At 41.8% G+C, this 25169-nt stretch overlaps 2 protein-coding genes across 8 annotated transcripts in view; one reads left to right on the top strand and one right to left on the bottom strand.

Annotated features, from left to right (window-relative positions):
* Positions 1 to 3809: 3809 nt before the first annotated feature.
* The window catches only part of mia3 (MIA SH3 domain ER export factor 3), a 27516-nt gene continuing 6156 nt past the window's right edge, over positions 3810 to 25169 (bottom strand). The window contains exons 7-28 of one of the 5 annotated variants that reach the window (XM_047022387.1): positions 15437 to 15568; positions 15314 to 15335; positions 15117 to 15205; positions 14940 to 15017; positions 14645 to 14755; positions 14457 to 14528; positions 14270 to 14374; positions 14017 to 14139; positions 13794 to 13881; positions 13626 to 13684; positions 12251 to 12341; positions 12025 to 12163; positions 11773 to 11935; positions 11578 to 11613; positions 11415 to 11482; positions 11166 to 11236; positions 10274 to 10387; positions 9638 to 9682; positions 9506 to 9549; positions 9294 to 9362; positions 4715 to 5027; positions 3810 to 4591 (exon numbers count right to left, since the gene is read on the bottom strand). In XM_047022387.1, the coding sequence (XP_046878343.1) occupies positions 4323 to 4591; positions 4715 to 5027; positions 9294 to 9362; positions 9506 to 9549; positions 9638 to 9682; positions 10274 to 10387; positions 11166 to 11236; positions 11415 to 11482; positions 11578 to 11613; positions 11773 to 11935; positions 12025 to 12163; positions 12251 to 12341; positions 13626 to 13684; positions 13794 to 13881; positions 14017 to 14139; positions 14270 to 14374; positions 14457 to 14528; positions 14645 to 14755; positions 14940 to 15017; positions 15117 to 15205; positions 15314 to 15335; positions 15437 to 15568 (2301 nt within the window). In that variant the 3' untranslated portion in view covers positions 3810 to 4322. Of the gene's footprint in view, positions 4592 to 4714; positions 5028 to 9293; positions 9363 to 9505; positions 9550 to 9637; positions 9683 to 10273; positions 10388 to 11165; positions 11237 to 11414; positions 11483 to 11577; positions 11654 to 11772; positions 11936 to 12024; positions 12164 to 12250; positions 12342 to 13625; positions 13685 to 13793; positions 13882 to 14016; positions 14140 to 14269; positions 14375 to 14456; positions 14529 to 14644; positions 14756 to 14939; positions 15018 to 15116; positions 15206 to 15313; positions 15336 to 15436; positions 15569 to 25169 lie in introns of those variants that run through there. The other 4 variants (XM_047022388.1, XM_047022390.1, XM_047022389.1 and 1 more) reach the window with 4 other exon arrangements.
* The window catches only part of taf1a (TATA box binding protein (TBP)-associated factor, RNA polymerase I, A), a 26183-nt gene continuing 17201 nt past the window's right edge, over positions 16188 to 25169 (top strand). For 2 of the 3 annotated variants that reach the window (XM_047022395.1, XM_047022392.1), the window contains exon 1: positions 16189 to 16918. In XM_047022395.1, coding sequence (XP_046878351.1) covers positions 16758 to 16918 — 161 coding nt within the window. In that variant the 5' untranslated portion in view covers positions 16189 to 16757. Of the gene's footprint in view, positions 16919 to 25169 lie in introns of all 3 variants that reach the window. The other variant, XM_047022399.1, reaches the window with a different exon arrangement.

Raw genomic sequence — 25169 nt, 5'->3', positions numbered from 1 at the left:
CCAATGGCAGCTGCTGCTGTTAGGTGAACGCACAGTTCGCATGCTTACTGAAACCAGGTAGTCTGGAAACCAGGGCGATAACACCGCGGGTGTCCAGCACCTGTGCTAAGGCGATAGCTGTAGAGCTACCTGTATGGGGTGTGACAGTGGCATCGCACTGCCGAAAAGCATACAATGTAGACAAGCTTAGCCCACAATGTCTGTGTCGTCTCTGCCTTTTTATCATTGGCTCCCAATGGGAGTGATGGCGGTGACCTAGTAGCCTACATGTGGGGACTTGGTCTTTGATAGCTGCGACGTAGCGCTGAAGTTACCTTTGTAAACATTGCTAAGCTCGTGTGACGTGTAACTCGTCTGCAAAGCTAACAATCACTGCCACCACTACATCTTCCTAGGTGGTATGTTGGCTATCACCGGTCTAGAAGTCGGCAACTGTAGGCCAAGTGGCTAGCTAGCCGGCTAGCTGGAAATATAATAAAAGGACGACATCAGTGTGGCCATTTCAGCGAGCTAGGGTTGTGCTGTATTGGCACAAACCTGAACAACCTAGTGTCTAGTGGTCGTGGTTTGATTTAATATTGAAGAATTACATAAATTGTAATATCTGGGTTTGGGTATTGTGTACCGTGTTGAATGGGTCTTTGTCTGGACACGTTAGTTGCATCTTTAAATTGCCAATATTAACAAAGCGTTAAGAAACTTGACTTCAATTTGAAGCAGTACTGTAAATCCAAAGGTATGGGTAATGTCTTGAATGGTCTGGCTTCACTTCAGGTGTCGTCTCACTAAATGGAAATGGTAAAACCGGTATGGCATAATGGTGAGGGTAGATAGTTATAGTTGGGTGCCTTATCGACTTAGCTAGCTCTATCCACATAATAGCACAGCGATGTAGCAGTGGCAGTGATTGTCTTCTTTGTTAGGCATAGCGACGGTTGCTAACTGTGTTAGCTAGCTAACATTACCTGGCACTAATCACCCCCCACTACCTGTACATCTTGCACACGAACAGTGTGGACTAACTGTCTGTCAGTCCGTCATTTTACGGATACCCCTTGGCCGTGATTGGTCCGTAATAAGAACCGCTTGCGTCTGGGGCGGGGTTGCCGTGACCAAAAAAGAACAGAATCCTTTGTAGTGATGGGAAGTTCGGTTCTTTTTACTGATTCGGTTCTTTGAATCTCGTTCAGTAAAATGAACGAATCTTTTTTCGAGTCATTTGTTCATTTCAGGGGGGGGGGGGGGGGGGGGGGGGGGGGGGGGTTGGGGGCTATACGTCCACTGCAAAGGACGTATAGCCCCTATACGTCCACTGTAGGTTAGTGCATGACATGTGCACCAGCAAATACTATTTCAAAATAAATTCCTGCATTAAAATAATGTATCATGAGTTTGTATGATTTGGTAATGTATTATCACACTAGCATTTAATTATCACGTCAAACAATTACACTGCACTAAACTGTAAGTGTAAATGTAAAGTGAAAATAACAAAACCAGTCAGTATGATGACTTGAGCGAATATCATTCATTCACGTCTTACTAAAACAGCGGCCACGCGAAAGGGAATAAGGAAACTGTTTCCTCTACTAAAAAATACAATGCAGGTCACGTGAAAAAAGGATCCAAAGACTCGTAGAAAGACCGAGTCGGGGAAGGAACTTATCATTCGTTTCCTCTAGCTACAGAGCCTATGCAGGTCACGTGAAAAATGATCCAAAGACTCGTAGAAAGACCGAGTCGGGAAAGGAACGAATCGTTCGTTTCCTCTTGCTACAGCCTATACAGGTCACGTGAAAAATGATCCAAAGACTCGTAGAAAGACCGAGTCGGGAAAGGAACGAATCGTTCGTTTCCTCTACCTACAGAGCCTATGCAGGTCACGTGAAAAATGATCCAAAGACTCGTAGAAAGACCGAGTCGGGAAATGAACGAATCACTCGTTGAGAGGACTCGTTACTCCCGAGTCCTTATAAGGATTCGTTCAAAATGAACGAATCGTTCACGAACGACACATCACTAATCCTTTGACCGCCATTGTTGTAAGTTTTTACAATTCATATTTCAGCTAAACAGTAGCCTACATGTAAATCAGCATCTGAATTAAAATGTAACGAGAAATGGGCATTCAACCAATCCGTCCGACTCCGTGCGTCTGTCCGTAACGGAGAAGTATAAATCGGCCTTAAAGCGTCTGTTCTTTCTGTTACGTCTGGGTTTCACAAGAGACGGTCACTATTGTTTTGTGGGCTACCTTTCTTTTATTTAGCGTGGGCTAGTACCAAACAGCTGTTTGGCTTACTGTGCCTGTGTACCGTGTGGTTAATCAACGTCAATTCGGGAACTTCATCTTATGCCCGGACGATTGTTCCTTTCTGATTTTAAATGGCTAAATGATACTGTTGTTGTTTTAAAAGTGTGCTATAGAAATGAAAATGAATAAAACAAAATTGAATCAACTACACCACAGTACGACAACTAAGGTAGTGCTAAGTGCCAAACAAAAACAGAGACAGTTCTCTTATCTGAATCTGTTATGAAACCAAATTGCCAATATGCATCTTTTTCTATGGCTCTGCGACCCAGCAACTCAACTTGCATACACATTTTGTTCAGGAAGCCTCAATCCCAATGCTAAACAATAACTGTAATATGATTCATTTAGCATGCTATCGTCTTCGTCTTTCATCGCTGGCGCTGTATCAGACGCTGGCGTAGTGATTTGTGACTGACTGATGAACTGTGGAAATATCCTTGATTGAAAAAATGCGCTGCCAGATGGCAAAATAAACGCTTCTTTTAACAAGATAAAATAAATGTCAATCAGCATCCAATTGCCAGGGATAGCAAATAACATTTTGGGTTGGCACTTGGGGTGGCCAGTCCGATATCAAGGGTGTTCAGTGCCACCCCGGCCACCCCTCTGGCTCCGCGACTGGATCCACCCGCAACACAACTGAGTCCACCCGCAACACATTACTGAAGGTGTCGCATTCATTTGTAATTTAGCATCCAGGTAGCTTTGTGAGGTTTTTATAATACATACATTTGTGTTTTGTGTCTAACAACATGTTGCCTGTAGGCCAACGTAGTTAATAAATCCATGACAGAATTCTTAAAATTACCATGTGTCCCACTAAAATACGTATTTCATTAATTAAAATGCAAATCAATTTACAACAACTTTGACATGTTTTTCTGGATTTTTTCACTGTTCAAATAAACCTACCATTAAAATGATAGACTGGTCATTACTTTATCAGTGGGCAAACGTACAAAATCAGCAGGGTATCAACATTCTTTTCCCCTCACTGTAAACAAATGTGCATGTTGAACGCTGCTCACTTTCAACTGCCGTAAACATGAATCAAGCAGAGGCTAAATTACACTGGTGAATAGAACACATATACAAGCTTAAGTTTTTCATAAAGTTTAGCACATTTTTCTCGTTCCGTTTCATTTTGAATAAGCAAGACGAGCTGAACAGAGCAACTGGACTGATTTCATTTATCAAATGCACATTGGTACACAATACAGACAGCAGCAGTAAGAATGCTTTATGTGCAAAATACCTAGAAACTATGAAAATGTTTCCCAACGTCAAGACAATTCCACATAATGCAATACTCTCTAGACTTATCAAACGAAATGACCAGGTAGCCAACTTATAATTGGTAAAAATCTACTGACCCTAACCCTGAAATGGAACTATATTTAATTAAAAGTGTATCTGACGAGGAACAACTCAAATCACTTTTTGGGTCTCACAATATAAGTGTGGTGGTTATCAAAGCAATGAACAACATGACTTCAGTACATGACTTAACTTTATTATTAAAATGTCTGAACATAGTAAAATAAGTTATACATCTGTCCATCATTTACATAACTTTCTTTATTCTGTCTCAACAATTCATAGTAAAGACAGCGTAGGGACAGTGGTAGTTCCTGTACTTCTGAAATGTCCTAAACAACCCAAGCAACAAATGTTCCAAAAATCGCTATTTAAATAACTTCCACAGGAAATCATGACATAAGCAATCAACTCTTGCCCCTTAAAAAAATCATTGCTATTCCTAAACAACTATACAATTCCTCAAGCATACAATAGAAATGTTATTGCACAATAGGCCATCTTGCAAAGTAGCAAGCTTCACTAAGTCTCATCAAGACCGATACATTTTAGATAACAGATTTTTGATGCTTTAACAGGATAAACATGTTATTTCTGAACTTCCATAATTTCTTCTGCTTAAAAAAAAAAAAGATGTGTAGATGGGTTGTTACTGGGTGTTCAGGGTGGAAAAGGGGTCAGCTGCTTTTCAAGGCTCAGACATAGCTGACCTGACTGGATCCTGGGCTGCTGCCTGCTGGGATATGCAGTCCTGTCCCTGGCCTCCACTGGGCTGGGGACCCCCAGGGAGGTCCTGGGGGCCTTGAGCAGCCAGCGGTCTGCCATCTTGAGGAGGGGGTGGGCCAGTTCCAGGGGGCAGCTGCTGGGGAGGGGCGCTGTAATCCCATGGTCCAGGAAAGCGCAGGTCCTGGTGGTAGGGGGGATATGGACCTGGGGGGCCTCCTCCAAACACTGGGCCTGTATGTGTGTGTGTGGGGGGGGGTGTTAAACAACATGACATTGGTGCCGTAGTACAAACTGCAGGGCCATGAGACCAAAAACAAATAAAATGAAAGCAAATCTAGAGAAGGGATGCCCTACCTGGATGATGTGGGATGTTTGGAGGAAAGCGCATGGGACCCGGACCCAGAAGAGGCCTGTGGCGGGTTCCCATCATTGCTGGGTGTCCGTTAGGAGGAGGTCTGTACCGGAACTCCGCACTGGGCATTCCCTCAGTCCCATTGGCCTGTCTTATCCCAGGGGCCAGATGGGAAGGTGGAGGGGGACGGTAGCCATGTGAAAAGGGGAGAGGTGGGGGGAGGCGTGGCCCTGGGAGAGGTGGCCCATGCGACAGGGGGCCTAGGTCCCTAATGGGAGACTCGAGGAACGATCCGGGTCCCTGCGGCCTGGAACTCTGACAAATATCGGCAGACAACAAATGTAAACATTTAACTCATCAAATCTCACCCAGCTATCGAGTTAGGGTCAGGCCACTCCCACAATGCTCAATTACGGTACCAAGATCCACACTGTGATTTTAAAATCAGCACTGTTTCATTGCAGTTAACCTCACATCCAAACACAGCATTTCAGGGAAAAAAAGATAGGATTTCCACCACAGGGATACGTAACAGTTAAAGATGCTGTAAAGCAAATTCCATGATTTGATTCTCAGTACATTATATACGTGTGAAATGAGTTGCTGAAAGCATGTGCAAAGCTCTAAAACGTTGATGCACTGAAATGTGGAGTTAGACCATTGAACAGTTCATGTTTTGTACAGGCGGGGCAAAACCCAACCTATCTACGTCCAGCGTTGGGTGTAACGCGTTACAATGTAACACGTTACAGTAGTCAGTCTACTTTTGTTTGTTGAGTAACTTAATGCGTTACTTATTTAATTGAATGAATCTGTTACTAGTTCCTCGTTCAAACAAGTAACGCGTTACTTAATTTAGTCTTTTAGTAGCGAGCCCTCAGCATGTAGCTAAAAGTCTAGGATAGTTGAGGATACTTTTCGCTAGGTACCTACGAAAACGTCTTAACCTGCTAGACAGGTAGTTTCCCCTTCCTTCTTTTGGTGAGCAGTCTCACGAGCCCAATTTATTCTGCGTCATGGAGCCGATCAGCTAAATAGTTATTTAAGACATGTACATGCCTACGTATTGTCACATAAAATAATGTATTGAACTCAAGCTTGTGTGATGTGTTGCTGTATCGTTCAGTGGTTTAGGTTTAAGATTATACTATAGTAAGTAAAATAGTCTGGTTCAGTACATAAGTGAACACCATTTTGCTACCATATACCTAGCTTTAGCTTAGCTTCGTTTTGCTCCTCGATTCAAACCTAGTCCTGGTAAATTGTAGAGCTAGCTAACTACTAGACTTCTGCCTGGCATTTTACAACATTATTTATTGATTAAAGAGTTTCTTGATTCAAGAACTTCAGGGCAATTCCAGCGTTATGGATGTGACATTGTACTCAAAATGACAAGAAAAAAAAACAAACAAAACAAAAACAAAACTTTTAAAAATATTTAAATTAGTCATGCATATTCTGAAAGTACTCAATGGGTAGAAAAGAGGAGGAAACAATTTTTTGCAAAAAATAATTTTCAGACAACATTATTACAAATACACCTGCGTTATGGATGTGACGAGAAATGACAGTCATTTTCTGGAGACTATACTTTTTTCTGTAACTCTGTGAACCCTTAAGTCTAATGCAGAAAGTTTGATATTGACATGATCATGGAGTCTTGGGTAAACATAAAATAGCCTTTTTTTAAACATGTAGTCTTTTATGCAGAATTTTATGAGGAAAAACCTGCGCTATGGATGTGACATTATTCTGTTATGGATGTGACGTGTCTGAAATACACACAGAATCTGTTGGGAAATCAAGAATAAAACTTTCACAGCGCTTTCCTCAACATCTAAAATAACTTGTGAATTAGTTTTAACATCTAAAAACCATCTGAAATGTCACTGGAGATTTTCAAGATGGCCACCAAAATAGCATTGATAATGAAATTTTGGGCCCTAACAATCTGAAACGATAGTATCAAAAAGTGCCTGGCGCAAATCGAAAATGGGTTGCTCTGAAGTAGCTACATTACTCATAGGTGTGGTTTGGGTGTAACGTGCAATAAACCAATCAGAGCAACATCTCACATTCCCTTTAAGAGCAGGTGCGCTTGTTATCTTGCGGATTGCTATCATAACGGAATTTGCCACAATTGTTACAAATCAAGTTCACATACAGAGACTCGTGAAACTCTTTTCAATCATTGACATGGAAGAAATGTAACGTAGCTTGCAGGAAAAGGAGCCTGGCCTCGCCAGTAGTGCGCACGGGCCAAGCACGCACCTTTAAAATAGCATTTGAATAACGCACCATTGACTTTAGACAAACTTTTTCCTGGTCTGTGGCGGAATTGTTTTTTGCAAACTGCAAAATAATACCAAGGAACGTTTGCACCGGAACACGCCCCCTCTTTTCGCTGAACTGCCCTGGGAGCGCAAGTTCATTCCCTAATGTACCGACGTGCGTCTGTGAAGGGAAAAGTCCGCTTTCCGTTGCCTCTTTAGTAGGAAGTAAATATAGCGGCCATATGTCATGGTTAAATTGGTCTGTGCTTTGGTGCTTTTATTTTGGTCTCTGGTGGGCGTGTATGCAAGCCACGTGGGTATTGGCATAGGAATTAGTGAATGAATATATGCACCAGGAATTAGTGAATGAATATATGCACCTGGGCACCTGTGGTAGTATGGCAAGGGGGTGAGTAGGGAGAGCACATTTTTTGTTGACCGCTAAATATGCTGACTATTGGAATTTTGGATTAACTAAAACTTTTACTGGAAGAATTGCATGTATTTTAATATCGCCACTTTGCACAGAAGCACTTGCACTTTTCTATCTGCTGTCCTGTTTAAGAAATATATGTATCTGCCTATAAATAAACAGAAGAACGTAACTTCCAGAGCGGACTTTGAAATTGTTGGCAGCGCGTCACTCAAGTGAATCTCCCTTATTTTGCCTCTCAGCGACATTCTGGTGGTCGCTACAGTAAATATTACAAACATGGAGCGGGGATCCAGGTTATGGCAAAGACAGTTACGGCAAGACAATTAGGCTACTCGAAATTTCAGTATCACTGGAGAAGATGTCGATCGTTGAAGATATGTTTAAGGCTATATCATGTTACCCATGATTCCGACTATAATCATGAGTGGAATGTCTGTTTCACTGAAATGCGTCGGTGAAAGGGGTTATAACAGCCCAAAACACGATTGTCACCTTTGCCACTTCATTTGAGAACATTTCCATTGTGTTGTAAACAGTGTATTGTGAAGATTTACATTGTGTAGCGTCCGTAACGTCACGTCCATAACACATCATTCAAGTTTTTAAAAGTAACAAAGGGGCAAGATGTATTAATTAAACTAACCATTGGTATAAATAAGCTTTGCACAGAAACTTTGGATGTTGTAGCATCAGCACTGTTTGATAGGCATAAACTTATTCTACAAAACGTTACGAACGTGACTTGGCCATGAAACTCACTGACTCATAAACAAGAGGCTTAATGCATTTAAGGAGTTGTGCTTTTAACTCAAGCTGAGCATACACAATGCTCTATCATTCCCTTGTCAATCAGGAAAATGCTAAATGGTAACATTTTATTGAAAACTGGAGTCCATTTACCCCGTTCTTGAAATGGTACAAAACGGCCATTTGACAAATGTTTTTTTTTGCATGAGTGCACAACTTGTATATTATGTAAAAGAGTGCAATTGTCTATAAATTTAGATCAGAGTGGTTACATGCAACAAAATATAGACCTAAGTGAACATTTTATGAACAGTTATATTTGTGTGGGCACAAATATATATATAATATATAATAATATATATTATATATATATAATATTCTATAATAATAATATATATATAATATTATATAATAATATAAAATAATATATATATAAACGTTTTTTTTCTATGGTAAGGGTGACCTTTGCATGGAATTGCTCTTCATGCAAATATTGCTTTTCATTATGGTGAATTATTACCTTGATCCGTCTTGCTGTATAATGAGGATTGATCATGTTATATGCGAGTGACACTGAATATTCAGTACAATATGTGCTATTGCTGAGGTCAACAACTTAAATGTGCCTTTTGGGCATAAGTGACCAAGGTGAATTGTCTTAGAAATAAAGTACTTTTCCTAATGTAACGCAAAAGTAACTTAACGCCTTACTCTCTACAGCAAGTAACTAAGTAACGTGACTAGTTACTTTACAAGGAATGTAACTGTAATTAGTTACTTTAAAAAGTAACGTTACCCAACACTATGTCACAGCCACCTATCTACGTCAGATCACAGACGGTTTGGATGGGTAGTTAACAACACATTCTTCTGTAGTGTGATGAACTTAAAACTCATTTTGAATTAAACTTTACAGCATCTTTAAGGCTTTGAAATAACCATGCCACCATTTCAAATCAGTGCTGTGAGACCACACAAAAGGATTGGGAGTGTAAACCATTATGTCCGCACCCTTAGACCCAAGCCTCCAGGCGAGCAGGGTAGGGAAGTGCAATGATACACAATCACACATTTCATCTGACCTGGGCAGCCCACCACACCCTGAGCCCCTGCCTCTATACTCACTGGCTCTGAACACTCAGTAGAGACCTCATTTCCTGTTTCAAGGCATTCAGACCGTGTTGGGTCTGTCTGCTATTAGGAGAGCAGGGATGGAAGACACACACATACAGTACATAAGGGTGATAAACCTGGTCTAAAGTTCAGGGCAGGACAAGAACACTCACACATTAAGTATGTATCAAGTAGTTTTTTTGACATGTAGTACACAAACATACCGAATCCTCCATATTGGTGGGAGAGGAAGTCCGTGGGCCAGGATCTGAGGAGAGGAAGTGTAGAATTATGAGCGCGCTTTCCATTTCCTGTTAAGAGGTCAACAGTAATAATAAGAAGCTGGCTTTGCATACCTGGACGGTTAGGCACCGTGTGTTTCTCAAATGGAAGCCGATGCCCTGTGGAATGAACAAAAACAAATAGGTTCATCCTAATTCCAGGTTATGAACATGACATTTGAACTTTTATTCATTTCAGTTCACATCCCTTCTACGTGACAGAATCCAATTCTGTATGTGCAAGCCCTGCAATTGGAACTTGAGAAAACTTAAAGCATTTCAAACTTCACAACTAGCTCACAGATCGATTGACAAAGTTTCTCACTGGCTCAACCTACTACAATCTCTTCATAATAGTAAATAACAACAGAGGAAAGTAATAACAAGGCACGACTGCAAGCAGGCTTTAATATGGAAAGCAACTCGAGGAATGAAACACTGGATTATCTGTGTGCAAAGAAGGCAGAAGGGGAGGAGAAAAGAATGGACAGTGACCACAAGGGAGAACTCAACCTAAAATGAAAGTTATCATCAGGTCCTTTTAAAGGGGCACAGGGAACATCAATATATTGAAGAGAAGAGAAGGAGATGATCTGAGAAGAAAAAGTGAAAAATAAACAGAAAAAAGGGTTTAAAGAGTAGTGAGGCCAAGCATGCGAAAGTTTGGCTGATCAGTTGCACCGATGCTATCCAAGGGTCCTGGAGACTCACCGTAGGGGTCAATCCTGCGTCCAATGGGGGCGGACAGGGGCCGCCCAGGGCCCTCTATCATTAGAGGGGGAGATGGGGCTCCTCCGCTCACAGGAGAGGGCCCGTACGAGTCACCTGTTCAAACCAAACCACCCGTTTTAACACAAGTACTGTCACCACAGCCAAGCACAGTCAGCCCCTGCTTCCACAAAGCCAAGAATCAAAATCTCTTCCATGTAGTTCAACAATGAACCAGCCATCAAGATGTACATGATCAACTTGCACAATGGATATCACACACACAAACATCAGTAAACCAACATGACAAAAAGTGGATGACTGTGAAAGAAGTTCAGCCCTGGACTTGTCATCTGGGACTGGGGTGGGGGTCCGGTCAGTGAGGGTTAATTACATATGCACACAACATACAACAAGTGAGCTGAACGGCTTTAAAGGCTTTTGGAACGCAAAGTAGCATCTGTCTATTCCAGGACATATTTCAGTGGGCACAGACTGACAGTATATTGTACATCAGTATGGCTGATGTAATGATGACAGTAAGAAGTATCCCAAATTACAGCTGGTTTACAAGAACATGTAGCCCAGACTAATTTAACCACAAGCACCCCAGATTAAGGGAACATTGAGAACCGGTAGAGAGACAGACAGGGCCAGTAAAAAAGTTCCCCCCAAAATTCCTCAAAAAGATTAATGGTCCACCGATGTGGCGGCCCCACCAGGATTTGGACGCAGTAACAACACCACAGTAACAACAGCAAATCGCATCCCTCTAGGGTCAACGTAAAAACAACTAACAATGTTAAAACAGGTCTTCAACAATAGAGACGTTAAATTAACTTCACTCGTGTGTGGGTGTGCGTGCGTGGTGGTGATAGTCTAGATGACAGCTTACCACAGCGGACAGCAGGGTGGCCAGAGTTTGATGCACGGAGATCGTTCAGTTGGTTGGAGAGAGAGGCAAGTCTAGAGACAAAGGCAACAACATTAATGATTGATCAGCTGTAGAGCCTTCCAATGCACAAGTACAATCTGTAACAGGCTCAAATGTAGCCGCAAAATCATAAATACGCCGTCATGGCTTTTTAAACAAACCTGGTAGGGAGCTAGTAGTTCAGATGTAAGGTTATGTGGTTGAGCTCACCTCTCATGGAGATTCCTCCTCAAAGTTTTCTCCTGAGACAGGCTTCGCTCGGCAGTGTTGGCAGCAACCTGGAGACCAGAGGAAAAGTCGTGCTGAACACCAGGACTACACGCAGAACAGGGATGGGAGCATAAACATAGAAGGCTTGGATGTGTCAACATACCCAGTTTTCATGAGCCTTCCGCTCCTGCTCAGCGATCTGGAACGCACAACATATGTCATGGAACGTAGCCTCAAACCTGCAGGAAGACACCACTAGAAGCATCCTCCTAACAACTCTTTCCTACTTAAGCGTTGAGGTGACTTTGGATTCCAGGTTTGAGAACTAAGGAGCAAAGTGAGGATGTGCTCTGCTCACCTGGACTTTGAGGGCCTTTTCAGTTTTCTTCACCTCCTCCTCCATCTCCTTGATTCTCTGCCGGTAGATCTTCACTTCCTGCTCTGCTTCCAGGGCCCTCCCGTCCACCTCGGAGAGCTTCATCTCCTTGTCGCGACGCTCCAGTTCCTCATCGGTCAAGCGCCTGTGAGAGCAACAGGCCGAGTGTCGGAGGGTCTATGTGGAGTGGGAGCCACAAAAACACGGCATAGACCTGCCACTATGTCAGCTTACCTCTGGAGGGAGATCTCCTTCTGCTGGTACATCTCGGTCATGATCTCGTACTTCTGCTGGAGGATTTTTAGCTGGTTTTCGATCAGGCTCTTCTCGCTTTTCAGGGACGTGGAGTTGTGTTCCAGCTCCCGGTATTTTTCTGGCCAAACATAATCAAGTTCTATGTTGAAAAGACGTGTGAAAGAACAAGCGAGTGAGAGACTGGATTCATGTTACTGCAACGTACCTTCTAGAGCTTTCCGATCCTTCTCCTCGTTCTGCAGTTTGGTTTGGAACCGGTTGCGCTCCTCCTCCACAACAGACAGGGTGGTTTGAACCTGTGGATGGTTTGTAGATTGAGGTAGGTGAACACTTGGTTCTGACATTGAGTATTTGGCCTTTTAAGGGGCACATATGAAATGACTGGCACCATCTTATACTGGCCTTACATTTTGCTGTGATTTGAATGTCTTAGGAATCCTCTGACAAAAAATGCTTGCCAACTCAGGTTGGGCTGTCACTTCTGCTCAATTTGCTAGCCACAGGTGTCCCAGATGCAAATATTACCAAACGGGTAGATTTGATCAGGTCCAATGGTCACCAATGGTCTTGTGGTGTGAGATATGCACGGAGCATTTCTGACAATGAAGATCATTGGTTGCCAAGGAGAGCTGCCTAGGGAACCAGGACGAACACTGTGAAGAGTTCATCCTCATAATTGTCAGTTATACCCTGTAAGACCATTTGTCTAAACTGTATAAAGCAGTGTTTCTCAAACTTTTTCAGACCAAGGACCACTTGGCCGATAAATAAAAACTTGCGGACCATCTAACTAAATAGTAGGCTGTATACCCGGAACAACAGACCTCCAGACCTGGCCCCATACAAATTGTTGGCGGCACATGATTTTCTAACGGATAATGTAGGCTATTCCGTTAATTATAATTTCCGCTAAGAAAAAAATGCTTAACGATCCGAGTGTTTATCAAGCACGGAGCTAGACGTTGTAAATATTCTAGCCCAAACCTAGGACATATAGGTTTGATGTGATGCAGATGGGGAGTTCCACACAAAATGTTTGGCCATTATTTGAGTGCAAAATAGTTTTGGGAGATTTATGTAAAATAAACAGCCGTTTTTAAATTGGTAAAACCATGTCTAGTGATGCCATCACTCCAGCCCTGCTCCCATCCATCCTCCCTGACGCGTATCGTTACGGTTGGGCCGCCCGGCCCAGCAATCGGTAGCCTATCTGAGAAAACCTTTTAGAAAAGATGGGCTATGGACCCAACCAACTCTATTTGGGAGGGGAGAACTCCCTCACATGGTACACCAGAGAGGCTCTGGTTCAACCCATGTAGAGGCTGTGATGTCAGAATGCGGAACATGTGTAGCCCATTTAATAGGCTACTGCTGACTGTTTTCTTCGTTCTGAGTTGTATTTTAGAAATGTCGCAATAATTTACTTGTGGCCGTCCGCGGACCACACTTTGAGAACGACTGGTATAAAGCATGAAGCAGGATCCCTAGCACTCTCATCGAGTGCTGCTCCACCTGAAAAGAAAGAAAGAAGGACATCTAGTCTGACAGCCTTGCGTACGGGTGCATGTGTGTTGTGTTACCTGAGAGACATCCATCAGCTGCTTGATTCTCTTCTTCACGGAGCTGGCTCGATTGGCAACTGACGGAAAACTCTGGTTAATTAACTTTTCTGGATCTGAACAAATTCACTGACATTAAAATAAAGTACATGGTGAAGAATCTCAAGCGATTTCAGCTGTAAATCTCACCAGTGCCGGCTTCACCATTAGCAACAGCTTTGGTGTCGCTCTTCTGCAGGTCGTAGACCTCCAGGTCGACCAGCAGCTCTGTCAGGACCTGTAGCAGGGAGAGACAGGAGACGAGCAGGAGACAACGAGAGCCTCGTGTCCATTATAGGCCCCTTTATCAAGATAAATCTTTAGAACTGGGACCCTCAGATGAGGGAGTGTGACGCTGGGTAAACAAGCTCACCTCATTGCTATGATCCTTTTGAGCGATGGTGTCCTCATATTCGTTCTGGGACTTGATAAACACTTTTATTTGTTCGCACAATCTGCGGTTTTTTTCTTCCAAATCTTTGGCTGTGTTTTTCAGCTGCAGGGAGGAGATACAGTTTGTAGAAGAATGGTGCAGTCGTAGATCCCAGAATCCCTTAATTGAACATCCAACGGTGTTTCGATGTATCCTGATGTAATGCAGAAATGGGATCCTGTGGTGTACTTACTGAGCTGTTCTCCTCCTTGAGTGTGGTGTGATCCCTTTGGAGACACTGGTGCAGGGTGTTGCGAGCATCTTCTCTGATCTTTGACTCCGCCATAAGAGCTTTGGACTACAGAGATTGAAAATATGCTAAACTGTGTAATATAACGTATGGAAATAATATGGAGTCATATTGATCACACCACCCATACCTTAGCGAGAGCATCCTGTGTCTTCTTCATACTGCGTTGCAGCTTAGAGATGTTTTTTTCATAATTTGACGACTAAACACAAAAAATACAAATAGGCATGAGAAATTTAGCAAGTTGGGAAAAGGAAAAGAGCCATACCTATGTGCTATGATAATAATCATTGTAATATTCAAACAATGAAAGCTCACCTTGTCCACGTGGGCCAGATACTTTGCCCTTTCACCATCAACTGTTCGCATTATTGAGTCACATTCCTCAACCAGCAGTTCATTATGCGATTCAACCTCCTTCAGAGCAATCTATTGAAGAAAGAGGGTAAACAGTCTGGCGTGTTGACTGGATAGTTTTTATCTAGACATCTTAGACGAAGACTACATGCAATACATCTATATATAATTTATTTTTATTTGTATGTGAAGTTGTAAACATATTTTAAGGAGCAAATGTCCCATCACTGTGCAAATTACGTGAACCTTTCCTCACCTCAAGTTCTTTTACCCTTTCTAGGGCCGAGTCAGCTGATTCCTTTGACATTTTTTGTTGGTTTCGGAGGTATTCGCACTGAAGGAAACAACCCCCCCCAAAATACTCAAATTTCATCCATGTGTGGAGTGGAGTGCATAAATATCCACTAAGAACACCGTAGCTTTAATCCATTACCTGTGTCTTCAACTCTTCAATTCTTGCAAGGACAGCAGTGTTTTCTTTGGTTACTTCGTCTAGATGTTTCTGGATGTCTTTTTCCTCCACTGACGGTTAAATACAATAGATGCATTCAGTAGTGACTCACATTGGCAGAAGGTTAACAATCTGAAAGACAACGCCACTGTCTACAGCAGAGAAAAATAAGACCTTACCAAGGTATTCCGTGCGTCTCACCTGTGGGGATACACAAATGAAAGGGGTGGTCAAAAGTCTGAGAACATGTAAGGAGTACTACTTCCTATTTATGTAAATGAAGGCAACACAGAATAACTTACTATCAGAATGTTCTTCCATATGAAACACATACTGGTGATGCAACCTAAAAATACAGTGGTCAACACAGGAAGCCAGGGCAACCCCATACATGTTGGACCTGGATTCCATTCTTCTGGCAGGTTAGAAATCATCTGTAAAGACACAAACACACCCAGCCAGTGTCGGTCCAACTTCTACAAGAACAGTTCTGCATATTGACAGGGAATGCAGGTATGTACATGTGTTTGTGGGAAAGGTGTGATCTAGTACACTTCAATGTACTGGAGGGCAGCTTTGACAAAATAAGAAAGGTTAATAAATCAATCCCTATGCACACTGCCTCTAGCTGTAGAGATGTGGTACAGATAGACCCTTTGGCACAGTTGAGCATTCAGGGCTGGAAATTAAGGTATCTTTTATGTATCTTTTACTTGTCTGAGAGCTTAAGTTACTTGTCCAAATACGTTTTTGAAAAAGCAATATATAAGTGAAATTAATAAATGTGACTACTGATTTGATAACAACACATCCTTGATAAAAAAAATATTCATTATACAATATTCTGTAATTATTTAAAGTTATTATGAAAGGCGTAATCAGCTAATTATTTTTGATTAAGCACAATATGCATGAATATTCACAAATATTTGACATAGCTTGTACTAATAGGGGTCAGATGGCTGAGCGGTTAGGGAGTTGGGCTATTAATCAGAAGGTTGTTGGTTCAATTCCCGGCCGTTCCAATGACGTTGTGTCCTTGGGCAAGGCACTTCACCCTACTTGCCTCGGGGAGAATGTCCCTGTAATTACTGTAAGTCGCTCTGGATAAGAGCGTCTGTTAAATGACTAAATGTAAATGTACTACTAATAGCCTTTGATTGATGTAGGAAAAGGAAATCTATTTTGCAGATATTAATAGCTTAGATTTATTTCTACTTGGATAACTACAAGAAGAAGTTACTTGTCCAGACATAGAATGTACTTGTCCTGGACAAGCAGTAAAGCCCTGGCATTTAAAACACGGTTATTGGTTGTCCTTTAAATCACAACAGACCGTCAGGGAGGCCATGGAGCCCTATCCATTAACAGATACCTTTGAACTGTGCACGTGGCACAGGCAACAAACTGGTAAGAGTTTCTCTGAGAAAATACAGGATTAAACAAACTCAAGACACTGTATTGCTATCTTGAATTTGCATATCTATCTGGCCTTCTGGGGATTAAGATTGCGACACATGCACTTTCAACCCTATAAATTGGGTAATAATTTACAAATAAACCATTGCACACGTCAAATCTTTGGACATGAGACAAATTCGTTACAGTAGACCTTAAGTAAGTATGGTGACCAAAAGCGATACTAGGCCTACCAGCAAGCAGAAACAATTCAATTTATTAACAACATTTGGTTATGACGAGACCTGTGATCCAACGTCCATAATTTCCAATCCAAGCGTGAGACCTACATACAGAATCAGATTTTTACACATGGACAGCGTTGGGTAAGTCAACTAGTTTCATACTTTCAACAGAAGATGTGTATGTGTTAGAAAGAAATCTGTATCTAAAACGTTAGCTAATAGGCTACGTGAGATTCACAATTTACCTAGTCCGACGTCTTTACTTACATGTTGAAATTCCGTGATAAACAAGACATAAAAGGTATACAGATGATCAGATTCCGTCATGTGTTGTGTTTCTTTCGAATCCATGTTACAGTGGCCAACTCGCTATGTGACTGGCTAGTTTGACAGCTACGTTTGCTAGTTTTTACAGTGCTAGGTATATAAGTAGCTACTAAGATAGCTATTGACAGCGCTATGCTGCTCTAGAAAATGTAAGTATCATATTAGCTTTTCTCTTTGCCTCCAACAAGATTTGTCATTAATTGTTTGATTATTAGCCAATGCACAAAAACGCTTCTCTAGCCACCGTCAGTACCACGGCTTAGCACACGTCAACAAAAATGGGGGAGGATCTTAGAACTACAACACGTCTTACGTCATATCAAGAGCGACACATACTCTCGGCCACCTTCCAATAGTAAAACCAGAGTATAAAAGCACAGTCAAACGAGACTGTGGGAGTAATAGGACAGCAGTGTATTCGCCTGTAAAACCAGAGCCCGTCAAAGGAGAGCCTGTCCACTCCCTATTAAGCCCCATTGTACCGAATTTGGTTGCACTTCCACCAGAGTTCCACTGGGGGTGATCGCCAGCATGAGGCAAAGAGTGTGTTGTGTAGCACACTCAATACTCATACAGCTTAGTAATGATCGGACAGGAGACCGTGATGGAAATAACGTATATTTTTTACTGTAAATTTTCAAGGATTAAGATACCCAGCATTCAACGCGGGTTAACAGTGGGCATTACGGATGCCCCGAGGGAACAAACTTAAATTAATATCAATACACAACAGAGTGCAAAATGAATAGGAGTCTGTGGAGCTAGACTGCAAAATGTGCCTCTTTTGCCTGGTTGTCGTTGAGAAATCTCAGATTTGATTGTAGTTCAACATGGATTATAGGGCGAAAGTAGAATGAACGAGTACTTATATCCTTTCGATTTCTTACAGGGTGAGTTGTTGCCCATAACACGCTAGCATTCTCATAATTAATGCTGAATAGTTAGTGAAGGACTGACTACGATCAGAGATCCCGCTTGATGGCATCCGAAGCGGAACCAGAATGTCAGAGCATTAGCAACAACATTAGCACGCCAAAACTCTTTCTAGCATGTATATTAGTGATGTTATGCTCGATACCGTGCTCACGAAGCGGTGTCGACCTTTCGAAACAATTTGTACCGACACAAGTGTTGACCGTGGGCAAAAACCACGTGATCACATGTCAAAAGGTGCGTTCGACATGGACCGACTTCATACAGCGCTGTAGCCGGGTGCAGGCGGCTGACTTGAAACAGTAAATTCTGGTTAGACTTTTTGTCCGACTTGAGACGACGCCGAGGCTAGGTCACTGTGACGTAGCCATCAAAGTACCGTGAAATCGATTCGAGAACTGCCGGCTGTGTAGCCGAGCGCATTTTCTCAAGAGCAACTGCGCGGGTTTTAATGACGACACAGCTATTTCATGATTGGCAAGACTCACACATATGGAAGCAAATCGTGACCAAAATTCAAATGAAAATGCATTTCCAGAAATGCATTTTCATTTTAAGAATGTGGCTGCATTTTATGACTCATAAATGAAAATAGTAATCAATCACCCTATTTGCATTTTAATTTTCTTCCTTAAGACTGCTCATTCTTTCACTTAATTAAAATGAAAACGAAAAAGACATTTGAAATTTAATTTTCAAAATATGCCCCAGCAAATAGATACCAAAATTCAATTTGAAATGTAAAATCGAACGTGCATCGAACGTGGCTGCAAAATCGTGACCACAATTCAAATTCAAATGCATTTCCAGAAATGCATTTTCATTTTAAGAATGTGGCTGCATTATTTGACTCATAAATAAAATATGTAATCAATCATCCTATTTGCATTTGCATTTTCTTCCTCAAGACTGCACATGTTATGCCATAATCAAAAAAAAAAACAGAGCGGACATTGCATTTTCATTTTCTGCCCGCAAAGAACTGCCCATAATTCGAAAACGAAAATGCATTCTGAGCGGCGCAGTAGAGTGACGTCAGTAGCCGCTCTTCTTCAGCTCCCTGCTGACCGAGCTACCCATCTTGTTCGGTAGGGGGCGGTGTGCACATACGCATTGCATTACATGGCAAATGTGCCGGGAAATTGATTGAATTGCCGGGTCTTTAGAAGACGCATCACAGATCATGGCGCTCCCTCAAATTGTGCAGACACTGATATAATTAGCTGAGCTGGTAGAAACTAATAATATATCTGAGTCTGATGCCCGTGACCGAGTAGAACAAGTCACAGAGAGCTTGGTTGCATACTCTGCCGTCACAGACGTACACATTAATGAGGTTGCCATAGTAAACCTCTCACCTGGAACGGCTGGATGCTGTGGAGCCTCAAATGGGACGGGTACGACACATCCACATCCCGTTCGAGTCCATCGAAAACTATTTATTAAATGGTCTACTTTTCCCTGTGAAAGCAAGCTGTTTCACCTTTGGCCTAGTTCAGACAAAATCTGAATTTCCGCAATCTGAATTTGAATTTCCGCAATCTGAATTTTAGAATTTTTTATTTTTGGATCAAAATAATTCTGTTTTATTAAATTTGGCATACAAATAATTCAGATATTATATATTCAACAGCAATATATTTCAGTTTTATGAAATTCGACACACAAATATTTCAGATCTTTCATATTCAAATTCAGATACTTTTGTCAGCTTTCTAGCTCCATAAATCCGTTGCTTTGCATCCTCCGACGGATGGTCTGGTGGCCGACAACAGCTCCGCTATGTCCTTTATTTTTAAACCATTTAATAAATAGTTTTCGATGGACTCGAACGGGATGTGGATGGTTGGTCGTACCCGTCCCATTTGAGGCTCCACAATTTGTGTCTGCACAATTTGAGGGAGCGCCATGATCTGTGATGCGTCCTCTAAAGACCCGGCAATTCAATCAATTTCCCGGCACATTTGGCACGTAATGCAATGCGTATGTGCACACCGCCCCCTACCGAACAAGATGGGTAGCTCGGTCAGCAGGGAGCTGAAGAAGAGCGGCTACTGACGTCACTCTACTGCGCCGCTCAGAATGCATTTTCGTTTTCGAATTATGGGCAGTTCTTTGCGGGCAGAACATGAAAATGCAATGTCCGCTCTGTTTTTTTTTTTGATTATGGCATAACATGTGCAGTCTTGAGGAAGAAAATGCAAATGCAAATAGGATGATTGATTACTAATTTTATTTATGAGTCAAATAATGCAGCCACATTCTTAAAATGAAAATGCATTTCTGGTAATGCATTTGAATTTGAATTGTGGTCACGATTTTGCAGCCACGTTCTTGAAAATGAAAATGCATTTCTGGAAATGCATTTTCATTTGAATTGGGGTCACGATTTTGCAGCCACGTTCTTAAAATGAAAATGCATTCCTGGAAATGCATTTTCATTTTCAAATTTTACATTTCAAATTGAATTTTGGTATCTATTTGCTGGGGCATATTTTGAAAATTAAATTTCAAATGTCTTTTTTGTTTTCATTTTAATTAAGTGAAAGAATGAGCAGTCTTAAGGAAGAAAATTAAAATGCAAATAGGATGATTGATTACTAATTTCATTTATGAGTCAAATAATGCAGCCACATTCTTAAAATGAAAATGCATTTCTGGAAATGCATTTTCATTTGAATTTTGGTCACGATTTGCTTCTATACACACACGACAACTTTGACGCGTGTTTTGTAATTATTCTTACACCTCAGTTTCGCCAACACTCAAATACGGACCAAACAGTTCAATTGAATAAATAAATTGGTTGAAGAAAGGGTTTTAGTCCGCATCTTCACTAACGGAAAGACTAAGTTTAATTATAAATAAAGTAAAGTAGGCAAACAGCGCTTGATCGGCCATGACTGACGTCAACGTAGCAAACCACGAGAAGCTGGAATGTCCGACTTCACAGAGCCGTTTTCAACTCCTCCCCGACTGCCTAAAGTGTCGTCCGAAGCTTCGGACTTCGACGTCACACGAGCAGCTGAGACAAACAGCGTTTTATTCAAAAACTTAAAAAGACATCAGAAATCACTAATATTCGTAGGTTATAGAGAGGAGACAGGCCTATTTATGGACGCTATAGAATACATTCATTGACAGAGCCAGAGATACAGATAGATAGACAGAGATACATACAGATGTGAGATGGTAGGTGTACACAAGCACCTACATCTTTCTCTAGTTTTACCTTAAAATGTGGCCTTTTCTAGTTGCAAAAGCATGTTACAAAACCTGAGCTGAGTCTACATTATCAAACAATAATTTATTAATTTAGCATATAGGCCTACTTCCTCTAAAATGAGGTCGCCGAGATTCAAACTGTAAGGCAGAGCTCTTACCACAAGGCCATACTGAACCTAACTGTTCACGATAATATTGCAAAAAAAAAAACGGAACTTAAATATTATGAATGTAAAATAGCAAATACGTTACGTTCTTTATAATACAAGAAGATATATGCTAACATATTTTTGACACTAACAAATCGACACATTTGTCACATAACCTTTATTTATTAAGTTGTCCAGTGTTTCCCACACAGACTATTTTGTGGCAGTGCGCCACAGAATCAACACCGGCCTCCACATATTGCGTTTCGTGATAAATAATGTTATTCAGCAGCGTATTCTTTCAACTGCATTTCCTTTCCCTGCTCTCCCTCCGTCTCTCTGTCACTCACGCGTCTCTCTCACACACACACACACACACACGGAAGACCTAGTGGGCAAGTATTAAGACGCCCCCGTGTGTTAACCACGCGTTATTAACGCCGACTTTGCATGCAAAGACGGCGTACATTGCGCCGACTTCCATGCAAAGACGGCGTCCATTGCGCTGACTTCCATACAAAGTCGGCGTCTTTTTCGCCTCAAATTGAACCGTGACATGAACGCGTGCTTTTGGAGACGTGTCTAGCAAACCACAATAAATTAACGCCTGGTTTGGCTCAATCAGCATCTGGTTTTCCAAATTTGAAGTCTGCTTGCTTGAATCGCCGATGTGAAATTACGACAACATGTAAAATCTAATACGCAAGTAAAGTAGATCTTAGGATGCTCGTGCGAGTTACTATCAAATACAATGTTGGTTAGCTAGTTAGCTATTAGTATGAAGTTGGTGTAGCCTGGCTGCCAGCCCAACTTCTCCCCGCCCACCAAAAAATTTGTTCGGGAAGTTGGGTCTGGAGGGTCTCGTATTGGGGACAACTACAGAAAACCAGAATCTGGACGGACCAATGAAATTGCCAGAGCGGGCTTTATAGGATGATGGACAGATGATCAACAGTAACGTAATCTACAACGTCACGAAAGAGCGCTTGGGTTGAATTCGTTTTCAACAAACAACATATTACGTTGCTCTGATTGGTTGTAGGTCTATCCAATTGAGCGAAGAGGCATTTGTTTTACGAGTTCGGTTGAAACACGCCCCGTAGTCACAGCCCAACGGAGAGTTCAGACTCATATTCTGACTAGAATTATGAGTATGACAACGTCAGGCTAAAGTTGGTGGTCACAATTGCAATGCTGTCTGGCTTGGAGCTTTGTGAACTTCCCTTGCACTGCAATTGTATTGCCTCAGTATAGTGCGCAATTTGGTTTCACTGCCAACATTCCTTAATGTAAGAGGCAAATGCGCAAACTTAGTTGGTGGCAAGCACTGATTGGCTACACGCCTCATGCCGGCCTTATACAAATGTGTGGAATGTTGGCAGTGACACCAAATTGCGCACAATACTGAGGCAACGCAATCGCAGTGCAAAGGAAGTTCACAAAGCTCCAAGCCAAACAGCATTGCAATTGTGACCACCAACTTCATACTAATAGCTAACTAGCTAACCAACATTGTATTTGATAGTAACTCGCAAGAACATCGTAAGACCTGCTTTTCTTACGTATTAGATGTTACATGTTGTCGTAATTTCCCATCGGAGATTCAAGCAAGCAGACTTTAAGCAGACGAAAACCAGACGCTGATTGAGCCAAACCAGGCATTAATTTTTTGTGGTTTGCTAGACACGTTTCAAAAAGCACGCGTTTATTTAGACGTGTGCTTTGAACGTGTCACGGTTCAATTTGAGGCGAAAAACACGCCGACTTTGTATGGAGGTCGACGCAATGGACGCCGTCTGTGCATGCAAAGTCGGCGTTAATTACGCGTGGGGGCGTCTTGATACTTTCCCACTAGGCCTTCCATACACACACAGTCACAACATCAGCACACGTTAGCAACAACGCTATGCGATATCAGCGAGCCTTCAGCATTAGTACTGTAGCTAAAAGTCTAGGAAAGTTTAGGTTATTTTTCGCTAGGTACCTACGAATATGTCTTAATCTGCTAGACAAGTGGGTTCCCCATCGTTTTTTTGGTGAGCTGTCTCACGAACCCTACTTACCCGAAGTCTTGGAGCCGACCAGCTAAATAGTTATTTAGCACTAGCGTTGCTACATGCATATATGCAGAAATTGTTTACAATATTTTCAGGCTTCAACCAGTGCTGCTCAAGCAGAAAGACAGGGTCAGGGTGAGAAAGAGAGAGATTCGTCAGGCATTGAAGAAAGAGGAGGCCAGAGGACAGAAGCCAACATAATACATACATATTTAATAAAAATAAAAGTTGTGTAACTTATTAAGCCCCCCCACCACAAATGTCTTTCAAATCTGTGGGAAACACTGAAGTTGTCAATGACGATTTTATTTTATTCAATTCTATAGTTTATTTTAATTATAATTCCACTTAGTATTGCTAGTTATGCACCCTTAGTATAGTTAGTCCTCATATTTACATTTTAGATTCCTATATGTTGAATGTTTGCACCTTCCTGCCAAAGCAAATTCCTTGGCTGTGTCTACTACCGCGCACGTGTGCACTTCGAGCACTGACTTTCAGTGCTTAGGGCGCTTCACTCACAAAACCAGAATAATTCAGTGCACTGAAAGAACCAGGATGGCGCACTGCAAACGGTCCAAAAAAACAGTGTACAACGATGGACACTACTCGCCCTAAACGGGCGCCATCTTGGCCACGTAGTGGAAAAGGAGGAGCCCTTTCGGCAGCTTTTTCCACGTAAGTGGAGAAGCGCGTTCATGTTGGCAGGTTTTGCGGGTGTGGCGAGCAGATTTGCGTCCGTCACTTCCACCCAGTGTTTAACGTAGCAGTGTTCCATTTGAGACAGCACTTATCAGCGACAGAGTGCACTGAATATGTAAGTGCACTGTTTTGCAGGGCACTGTATTGCAGTGTACTTCATAAAGTGCGCGGTAGTAGACACAGCCCTAGTCTGTGCAAACTTTCATGGCAAATAAAACCCATTCTGATTCTGACGATTGTGAGACTGACGTGTCGAGGTTGATGTCACTTGATTCCTTCCATCGCTCGATACAGTCGCCATACGATGATTCGACCAGCAGATGTCCCTATGGAGAAGATGTATCGAACGCTTCGAAAAAGCGATACTTTGACACAATTGTGTCAAATAGCTTGTTGCTTCGGAAAGCTTTGTTTCCCCCATCACTAATGTGTATTGACAAGGAAAGCCGAACCTGTCAGTTGTGTTGTCGATGCCTCGAGAGAAAAAAGGAAGTGACCAGAGCTTGCCTAAAGCAGTATCTCTGGTCGTACGATGTGTATGACGTCATTGACATTTTAATAGGCTTTTTAAGACAAAAAAGACACCTAAATCTAACACCCAGCAGTGTGTATTTTCTTTGCCACCTCTTTCGAATGCAACAATCAAATTACTAGACAAAAAATTATATCCTGAGAAAAGTGGATTTTGAGGGGTATAGCTCCATAGACCTCCATTCATTCTGCACTCACTGGTGAGAGCCCTCAAATGGAACCAGAGTGGAACTGCAACCAGTTCAGAGTTTCCCAAGAGTGGCAGTTCTCCCCATATCAGACATTCTCTGGTAAAACATTTCAGAGATTCTAACACCTGCTCAATATGCACATAACAAAAAACAGGTAATTATTAGTGCTGTCAAACGATTAAAATATTTAATCGCGATTAATCGCATTAATGTCATAGTTAACTCGCGATTAATCAATTAATCGCACATTTTTATCTATTCTAAATGTCCCTTGATT

Source organism: Hypomesus transpacificus, chromosome 6 (genome assembly GCF_021917145.1).
Source record: "Hypomesus transpacificus isolate Combined female chromosome 6, fHypTra1, whole genome shotgun sequence".
Classification (NCBI taxonomy): domain Eukaryota; kingdom Metazoa; phylum Chordata; class Actinopteri; order Osmeriformes; family Osmeridae; genus Hypomesus; species Hypomesus transpacificus.
This window is presented reverse-complemented; position numbering and strand designations above follow the sequence as displayed.